The sequence below is a fragment of the Rhopilema esculentum genome, chromosome 10 (genome assembly GCF_057945365.1).
Source record: "Rhopilema esculentum isolate cy_ngs chromosome 10, ASM5794536v1, whole genome shotgun sequence".
NCBI classification, from domain to species: Eukaryota; Metazoa; Cnidaria; class Scyphozoa; order Rhizostomeae; family Rhizostomatidae; genus Rhopilema; species Rhopilema esculentum.
The window spans coordinates 6,356,084-6,366,045 of record NC_142824.1 but is presented as its reverse complement, the minus strand read 5'-3'; the positions used below and the strand labels follow the sequence as shown (position 1 = coordinate 6,366,045).

The 9,962-nt window shown below is 35.4% G+C and overlaps 1 protein-coding gene across 1 annotated transcript; it reads right to left on the bottom strand.

The window, feature by feature from the left end:
* Positions 1-82: 82 nt before the first annotated feature.
* LOC135686563 (UDP-galactose transporter senju) lies at positions 83-8,231 on the bottom strand. The gene is made up of 5 exons (XM_065202821.2): positions 7,869-8,231; positions 5,303-5,420; positions 4,518-4,564; positions 3,895-4,034; positions 83-2,231 (listed from the first exon to the last, which is right to left on the bottom strand). Exons 1-5 carry the CDS (start codon positions 7,963-7,965, stop codon positions 1,614-1,616), a joined length of 1,020 nt encoding a protein of 339 aa, XP_065058893.1. The 5' UTR covers positions 7,966-8,231; the 3' UTR covers positions 83-1,613.
* Between the last annotated feature and the right edge of the window lie 1,731 nt (positions 8,232-9,962).

Below are 9,962 nucleotides of genomic sequence, written 5' to 3'. Positions count from 1 at the left end.
TTGTTATAAAGACAATGACTTGACCCAACCTTGGGGGACACTCCTATAAAAAGGGGCATGGATTCCACGGGGAGTTTTTTCTATTCCATTTGACGAAAAGTGAAATTTGACAACACTGCCAAAAAATGGTATTGAGCATCCAGATAACTGCAAAACTTGTTCAATTTTGGCTAGAATGTGTAAACAATAGCTTAGTTTTTTGGGAAATGCATGTCACTTAGCACAGTTTATAAGCCAACTCCAGAACCATATTCTAGGATATTCTACAAGCAAATCCATTCAATCTTCCTGTTATTTCCATAAATGTTCTAAACAAAGTCTCTAAAAACAGAGAGCCATAAACTATAGCAGTGTGTTGAAAATAAACGTCTCTAACATCATCACGAACTCTTTCACAATTAATTTGTTTTTTTTTAGAATCAAGGTACATTCAAACGAATAGTTACAACTGAAAGCAAGTCAAGTTTCTTTAAGAATTAATTCTAAGTCCGTTTCTAAAATTAATTTAAAGAGATTGTTGAACGAAAGATTTCATTTATAAAATATGTTTGCTTTATACTAAACTATACGGATTAATTGTCATTAGCCTAATAAAATAACTAACCGATGAATTAAACAAATAAAAATATCACTATTGGGTTTCTAGAAAATTAAAATGGTCTGTCCAACTGCAATAAGGGACAACGGAACCGTCGCTGGTTCCAGTACTCAAAAAAAAATTCAATGCGTAATTCTAGATTTCAACCTCACATCGCATATGACGTGATATATTGACAGAAAATGCTTAAACGTTAAGTTAAAGTAATCTTTGAAAAATAAAATTATTGTTGTCTAGTAGACACATCTATTTATCTGAATACATAATCTCACTGATAAAATATAACTAGATGTCTGAAAGTGGAAAAACCAGAGGACTCTGAGAACTCTGCAAGTGTGGTAGAGAAGGTGCGGTGATGCCATGCAAAGGCATTATTTGGAGAAAAAGGGGCAACCCTCATACATAATGCAGGACGTGATTCTCGTAAAAAAGAGAACAGATTGATGTTACAGGTTAATATAGATACTTCGAAAAGTATGGATCTTCGAAAAGAAATTGATCTTGGGTGTTTATTTAGAAAACAGGATAACTTTTCTATTACAATTTGCGCGATTCACCAATATTTTGGTTCTTACCGCTCTGACTACAAGAGTCTTAATTTTGGATTGTTTGATTGTCCATTAGTTAAGCAAATGGTGATTTAATAGGTGCCTATTATGTGTGCCAATTTCTCTTGCACATTTCAGCAAATATATTTGTATGTTAAATAGATTGCAACGCTAAGCACTCTGGCGACTCCTTTGAAATCCTACAATAATTAGCGGTATCATTAAAAAGTTGACTTTCTAACAAATCTTTTAAGAGAAGATACATTGCACGTGCAGACCTTAACCGGCCCCATTTACTGAAAACTGGTAGCATAATCAGTTCTTAATCAGAAAATCAACATTGCATAGATAAACCGACAAATTTTGTCAAAATACAGAATCTTAATATAAATTAACCAAAGGAAAACAACTTGCTTGTCTGTTTCCAATCCAAATCTGCTACATTGACAACAAGCGTGCGAATCTTTTTAAACAGTCGCAGGTATCTTCTTACTTTGGGTGCCCTCTACTTTCGGCGCATTGTCCACTGGATTTTGGGCATATAGTAACGTTGCAAACGAGACAATCGCTATGGCAATGACAGTGAAAAGATTTACTGCTATTCCAAACAGTATCCATGCAAGAACTGCTGTAAACATGAGCTCCAAGGCACTGGCAAAAGTCTTCAAAATTGAATTCAAAGAGCGTAAAAACAAGGCAGTAACAATGCCAATTGCAGCATTGTTCACTATGATGCATATCACTTTTATTTGGAGTATCGAAGAAATGCTTGATGACGTCATAGCACTTTGTAGGTGACCAGTGAAACCAAGGACCATGACATTAGATACGACCGAATCGGTATACATAAAAACATTTTGAAGCATGAAGGGAACGTCCCCACTGTTTCCTTTTAAAAGGTACTCGTTGTACACACCAGCAAAACAGGAACAGAACACTTGCACCATTATAAGTGCAAGATTGATGTTGATACTGAACGATACAGTTGAAAGTTTGTTAAAATTCAACTGCTTTATGACACAGCCAAGAGTGAGGAGCAAAAGCGAAATCCATTGGATTCGGCTCAATTTTTTGTTGAATAGCACCTACAAAACAAAGAAAGAAATTTAAAAAAAACTGTATTTTAAGTGGCTCTTGTGCTTATATAACAAAAAACTATACCTAATCGTTTGAACTGTTATAATAAATTTGCTTGTGATTTGTTTGCTTTCATTTTTGTCATTAGAGATAAATGTTATTTAAGAAAACCAATGTTAGCCAATGAACAAAGAATAAAGCTTGCTAACGATCCCTTTCAGGGTTTTGAAGGATCTTGGCAACTTTCAAACTAAAAGTAAGCAATGTAACTTTGATATTAAAATGAAGAATTTGGTAACAGCAATCAAAACACACTTTTCAAAGAAAAAAAAGGAAGTTTCAGATCCCAAAAGGAAGTGTTGCTGAAACACAGCCAAAGGTGTTTCACAAAGCTATAAGCTGGATACACTCTTTCTCAGCAGAAAAAACTTGCTGTCAATTATAATGAAAACATGTTGACCTTAATACAAATTTCACTATAAACACAGTCTTCGTCATTTAATGCGTGCGATCGCACGCGCACGCATCGGCACACGCATGGCACCAATAATGCGAGCGATTGATCGCACGCATGAGTTGTATATTTGACCGTCTTTTTTGACCTGAATAAAATTCTTTTCATCAACGAAACATTGGAAGTTTTGTTTTTCATAAGCTGAGCAACATCGGCTTATTCTTTAAATGAAGCCTATTTTTGCTCTCTATCGTGGCTTATCGCTTTGCTTTGTTCTAATTCTCCCAGAAACATGGCGGTTGCCACGTAGTGTCCAAAACTTTTACTTTCCCTTTTTCGCCATTATCGGGATAAATATCGATAAAATTGCTCAAAAGAAAATGGGCTTTTTTATCATAGATGCGAGAGGCTGGCAACGAATAGACCCGCAAAAAGAATATATTCCGACAATCAAGGTTAATATCAATCTAGTGATGTAGATAGGAAAATTTATAAAAGGGGCGAGAAATTTAGATTTTCCGACAAAAATTTTATAAGTGCTTTTATTTTTTCAAAATTTTGTACATAACTTCACGTAAGTCACGTGTCATAAATCATACTACTCGAAGGTTTTTCTTGTCTTTTTTCTGAAAAAAGGCATTTTTAAGTTCTATACCTTATTGAAAGAGATTGCCAATCTGATTCAGAACAACAGAAGAGATCACCATATTCAGCTTTAAAATATTTCTCCCAAAATGTAACATTTGGATTAAAATAGACAAACCAAAGTAAAAAAATTATGTTCATAAACAGTAAAACATTTTAAGCGAGTGAACGAAATTTAAGCTAGTTTGAAGGGCGTGGTCGCAAATATTTCTGCTCGCTTCGCTCGCAGGGGCCTTCTCCACTTTTGCCCCAGGGCCTCCAATTCTCTAGGGAGCCCTGCGTGCAAGTCTGGAACCGTGACAAAACGGTTGTGGTTCGCCCTTTCGTTTACGCTGGCAATCTGGAACCGAGCTAATTTTGCTCTGCCATCCGGAATGGTTTTGACCCTGTTACGAAAGAGAACGAATTTTGTACCGTCGCGGTTCCGTTTTTAAACAGGACTGTGTAAACAGGGTCCGAAATGCGTGTGGTTTGCCACACGCATGGTGATTTCCTTGTGACGAAGACTGTAAACACACTAAAAATTTCAAGAACCAGGCCATAAAAACACTCCAATCACCATAAGAGCTTACCTGGTAGATGATGCCTGTCACTACTACTCGAAATTGCAGCAGAAGATAATACGATGTGGGATCATATGCCTCCAAGTTAACAAACGTTAGGTTGTTGTAAAGGCAGTATAAAAATGCAGGAACAAAATAAAGCAGTAGAACTGAAAGAAAATAATACAACAAAAGTGAAAACAGATTAGAAGAAGAAAGATATAATTGTTTGACGTTTTCTGATACAAATTTCAGATGAATATTGAACCCTAAATAAAAATAATAAACCTAACAGATAATTGTAATAACAGATCACTTAGCTACAGACAATTTAACAAAGACCAAAAAATAAAGTGGTCAGTCGGTGAAGGATCGGGGAGATACATAACAGACACACCCAAACTGCACCTTTTTTATTGTTTCTTGTCGTACATTATTAAAGGTGGAGGATAGTGTCAGGTGGAAGGGTGAAAACATTTCTGGACACTGGACACTAGGTAATGGCAGGCCAACAACAGTTTAATAGCCACAAAAAAATTAGAAATAAATTATAATAGCCAGTTTATTATATTTTGATTTCAAGAAAATCTAAAAATTGAGAACAGATTAAAAACAAATAAAAAAGTAATTCAAGAAATGTTTATGTTGTGTACCTTTTCTATGCTTCTTGATACCATCTACAAATCCTGAGAAGGAATTCCTACCAATGAAAAAGTTCATCAAAATGTTAGAAAAAATATTTAAATTGCATAGATGAACAAATTTGCTTGAAAAAAATTGTCATGCAGATGGTCTGAATAAAAGATAAAAGCTTTTAACTGTACTGTGGCTTCAAATTGAAAGGGGCTAGATATCAATATTCCCAAATTTTTTATTTGTTTTTATTCTTGTTAGAAGAAAAGTTAGTCAAGTGAGATTGCCAAGTTGTCTACAATATCAAAATGTTGTACATCATAAAGATATTGAAAATAATCAGTCAAAATTAGAAAAATTAAAAACTTGTAGGAAACTGAATAATTTTCTCTTTCTTATTCTAATTTTCTGGAGCTTGTAATACTGCAAAATATAAGCTTCAAAATGCATTATTGCATCTGAAAATAAGCTCTATTTAATTGTACGTATAAGGCTCAATGGCTCTTTATATCAAAACAGAAGAAAAAACTGATGTTGGTGTCTCAGCTATGCTGACAATTTCCCGTCTTTGCATTAAAAACTGTCATTCATTCATTGAGTTTTTTTGGCCAAGCAGCATTAATTTTGGCTGGCTGGATCCAAACCAAAAGCTGAAAAATAATAATTGGAAAACAAATGTGTACAACGTAGCTAGAAGGATAATTTTACTTGGTCTGATTAAATTGAAAACTTTCGTGACTGGTAGTGGTACCAATCATTTAATAGTTCCAAGATCTTCCATTTATTGTCATTGATGGATACTTACTCTTTCATGAAAAGAAATGATGACACCAGCAACTTCAGGAATTCTGATAGCAGAACTGTTGTTGTGGGATTATAAGGATAATGGTTCTCTTTGTTTTTTGTAGATGTCACCAGAATTCCTACAATAAGCAAATTTTTACAATCCAAGGGTGATAATTTATTGGTAATGGTAAATGGTATTGTAATGGTAACCTAAATTAATGGTAACTGATTTATGGTAATATGAAGATGTAAAGCAAAATTAATAATAAGTAAAAGTAATGTAGTGTTTGTAATGTAATGTATAAGAAAAGTAAATGTATTGTATTGGATAATACAAGTTGATGTTTAACCTTCTTTCCAAAGAGGCAGTCAATTCAAATGTATTTCAAAAGGAGTTTAACTTTTGGAAAAAATATTCTAAAGGTGCTGGGGGACTAGGTTAAAGATTTATGGGCAGAGATTTACCAAGGTGTGGCACATTTTGGGCTTGAATATATTCCTAATATTTTCCCAGCATGCCACAAGAAATGCAGACAGGGGTTGCAATGTTGAGATGCTATATATTTTTATTGACACTAAATTTCTTTATGGAAATACACACACTTGGGACAGGAGCGGCGTGGCCTAAAAATAAATTTCTATTAACTCAAATTTATGTACCCCATGAGTTCTTTACCAGTGGATGTTTAAACAATTTTTTCAGGACCCCGCAAATCTTCAGAAAAACCACAATTGAATCACTTTATCTACTCTTGTCATAACAACCGCAGACCATTTCCTTTCTCAAAGTCCATATTTAGATTATTCCTTCATTGCTATTAAAGGTACACTGTAATAGAAAGATGGCCACTGAAGCGTTCGTTCCTTTCCTAAAGTGAGATATATGTTTCCCATAAGAAGTTTGTCTGAAAGTTTTTCAAAAGCAGCATGCTACGTGTAACAAATGTTAGGAGATTTTGTAAAAACCTCTTTTTGGGTTGGCATTCTTTGCTACAGTTTGCAGCTTTGGCTTCCCTCTTTCCCTTCTATCGCCTGCCTTTCCATAACTTATTTCATTAAAAAAGCACACCAAATAGGTTTTATGAATATAGAATCTAATAATAGGCCTGCCTATCTAACCTTTAAATCAGCCTGGTAAGTATGATATCTGAATTTTATATTGGGCTGCTTTGTAACACAAGCTATGTCAAAGTTGAAAACTCAGTGGCCCCCAGAGAAAATACACATTTTTTTTCTGGCCTGGCCCTCAAAATACTTAAGAACGCCTGACATAGAACAAGTCGGCTACAATCGCACCCAAAATTACTTGGAACACCCAACACTTTGTGCTGTGCTTTCTTACTTTTCATTTGTTCTCCTGAATACTACTACTTCTGTCTCCCTTTCCCCCCAAAACAATGTTGAAAGTAGAGAGAAATATCCAACAAGCCACAAGAAAAAGCATACCTGATAACCCCTTTCTTTTTCTATAGTAAAACAACATTGTTCTTAGGGGGAGAGGGGGGTGGCTGAATTTGCCTTGGAAATCTATGTTAGTGTTCCAAGACTTTTGGCAGTAATTGTAGGAAAAATAATGTGCCCTGTAAATACTATTTTTTATAAGAAAAAAAATATTAATGTTGAGTACACTTGTTTCTTTGGGAAATTTCAATACCTATGGTTTTGTATATATGATGTCATTAATGTTAACATGGGAACCTTACATTTAATTTTCATGCTAAGGAATCTGTTGTTTTGGAAGGTATGCAAAGCTAGAATCTTTGTTTCTTGCATGGACAAGTTCCTTTTGAAAATATGAAACTTCATGCATAGAATAAGGCACATTCAGAAATCTGCTTTGCTTATGTGGAATGAGGAAACAGGACCTATAAATAGCTACTGATTTTGAAAAAAATCCAACCCATGTCATTTGATCTTACCCAAAATTCCATAAAATGAGCATGACTTGATTGACACTGATATTGTCAAATGTTATTTTTCCCATGTTTATTGGTAGTGGTTGGAAAGCTACCCTTGGACATCTGTTGTAAATTTGAGGAGTTTTGCAAGGCACAAAAGTACCTGGATGGGAAATTGGTGTCCGCAGGCAATATATTGGTGTGTGAGAAGGATGAGCTATTCGCTGGATTCTGTGAATCTAGCAATAAGCATCATATGAATATGAGGATAAAATGCAGGAAAAAAGCAAAATGGCGACAAGAATCAAATGTTATAAGATAAATTTTTAAAAAAGATTCAATTAAATGTATACTGATATTTCACTCCGGCATACAGTCTTCAGAGAAAATGAATATTTTTACTTTTACAACAAAAATATATTCAATTGTTCAATATTTTCACATCGAATACGAAAGTACCTTGATTTTTCTGATTGCCAAGTATTTGTTTCTTATGACAAGTTTCATATAAAAAATGAGAGTAATTTATGAAAATTATTCATAGTATTCTACTTGTTTTATTTGACCTCCAGAGTTTTTCTATAGAATTTCCAGGTGTGGGAAGCAACAAAAAATATATTTCTAGTGATTGATTAGGCAGTTGTCTTTATAAAAACTAAGAAAAAAGCGCCTATAACGTTGGCTTACCTTGATTTATGAACAAACCCATGTACGCCACAAAGACAACTGCGTGGAATTTGCTTGGGAAAAAATTCTGTAAGTCATTTATGCTCACCCACCGCATCTTTGCCTTAATTTTCAAATTACCAGTTCTCTATTTTATATGCTTATTGTAAAAAATAACCGAGCCTAAATTGTGTAAGTCTAATGTTTTCCTTGACTTGCACCATCCTTTTCAAAATGGGCTACTAAGCCTCTTTCTGGTGGCGACCTGCCACGAAGTGGTTACGAAGTGGTAACATACTGATTGTGTTTTTATCTTGATAATCATTCATTCGAAACTTTGCTTTGAGCAGATCAAGAACCTTGTTGAAATCAAATTGTACTATCAGAATTTTACAAATGGTATAAGCTCTTTTCATAAAAATATTGTCGCTTCAAATCAGGTGCCACCCCTGAGGAAGCTAAAAGTCAGCATCTACGGATCTAACTGTTTGATAATTCCTAAAAGTATTCCAACATGTCTACGACACATTTCCAAGTTCCATGGAAACTGCATTTATCATCGCACCAATACATCAAGATAAAATCATTCCTGATGAAACAATGAATAGAAATCGTGGAAGGGTCGTGGCAACTAGAAAAATATTCAGGGGGTTAGAATTTGTACTACCGCATTGGCTCGAATAAGCGCCCGGGCGCTTATTTAATTTTTGAGGCTCCAGTTTGGGCGCTTATTCGAGGGAGGCACTTAATCGAGGGAGGTGCTTATTCAAAAGTAGATTTGGGTGCAAATTGCGTTGTTCATTAATCTTTCTTGGTGAATTGCCTTCCAATTATATTTTCGTTAAAAATTCGAAAAAACGCCCGTTTCTGAAGGTTGAAAGATGGGCGCTTATTCGAGGGGGCGCTTATTCAATAACTTCACCTCTACAGTGGGCGCTTATTCTAGGGTGGCTCCTATTTGAGGGGGGGGGGGCTTGATCGAGGCATTACGGTATAGCTTATTATGGAGCAGTGCCGTCGGAACGAAATTCATATTGGGGGGGGCTGCCCATTGTTTTCCTTCTCATTTAGTACACTGTTATAAAGGAAACATGTGGCCCCCCAGCACCCCCCCCCGGTTCCGGCGGGCCTGTGGAACTTGGAGCCATCGATGGGTTGAAAATGGTTCACATGATATTGATCGGGGGCTGGAACAATTCGTGGAGGAGATGCATATAGTTTTTTTTCGTTCTCTGGTTCTATTGAATGCGCTTCTTGAGACTCTTTGTACGATTTCCCCAACATAGTTCTCGATGAAGCACAGTTGACAGACGTTTTGTACTTAAATTACATTCATATAAATTTGGCAAAGAATCGATAAATAAAGGGATGGGGATAAAACTAGAGTTGGCATATTTATCAAAACTTAACTATTCGGTGCCTTAACTTAACTTCACTTGAGTGTATCTTGGTTGTCGGCCCTGTGATCGACAATTTTCCAATCTTGAGCCACCCCTTGAAACATATATGTTGGAATCTATGCAACTGGATAATTCTTGTAAAGCATCTCTATAAAAACATATCTACGACACATTTCCAAGTGTTTTCCAATACTATATAATATCTTACTGCATGTGCTGAAGGTTCATCAAAATCCACTAGTTACAAACGAGGGGGCGTGTCACAAAGAGAACCAAAGTCAACCATTCCCCAGTTTTAAAAAGATCAGGAACAAATTTACATAAAGTAGTACCGGAGCTCAAACTAAGAGACACACACTTAAACGTGGTCGTTGATATACCCAATTATTTGAAATGTGCATGGACTTCACCTTAAGAAAGGCTGTTTGATCGTCAAGGGTTAAAAGCTTCAAAGTTCGGAATTTTTGCTAAAAGTTATTGGTAAGTATTTTCTATTTAAGATATATGCAACTAGCAGTGAAAGCAAGTTACAGAAACTCACGTTCACCAGGACTGGCACGCATCTAGTGCTTGTTAATTTGATAGACCTGTGCTTATGATTACGTTTTGGAAGCTTTTCAATTAAAGACTAAAAAGAATTCAAGGATATTGAAATAAACAGTGTTTCATGACCAGCAGTAGCAATTTCATATATAAGGTTGAATGATTTGCCCGC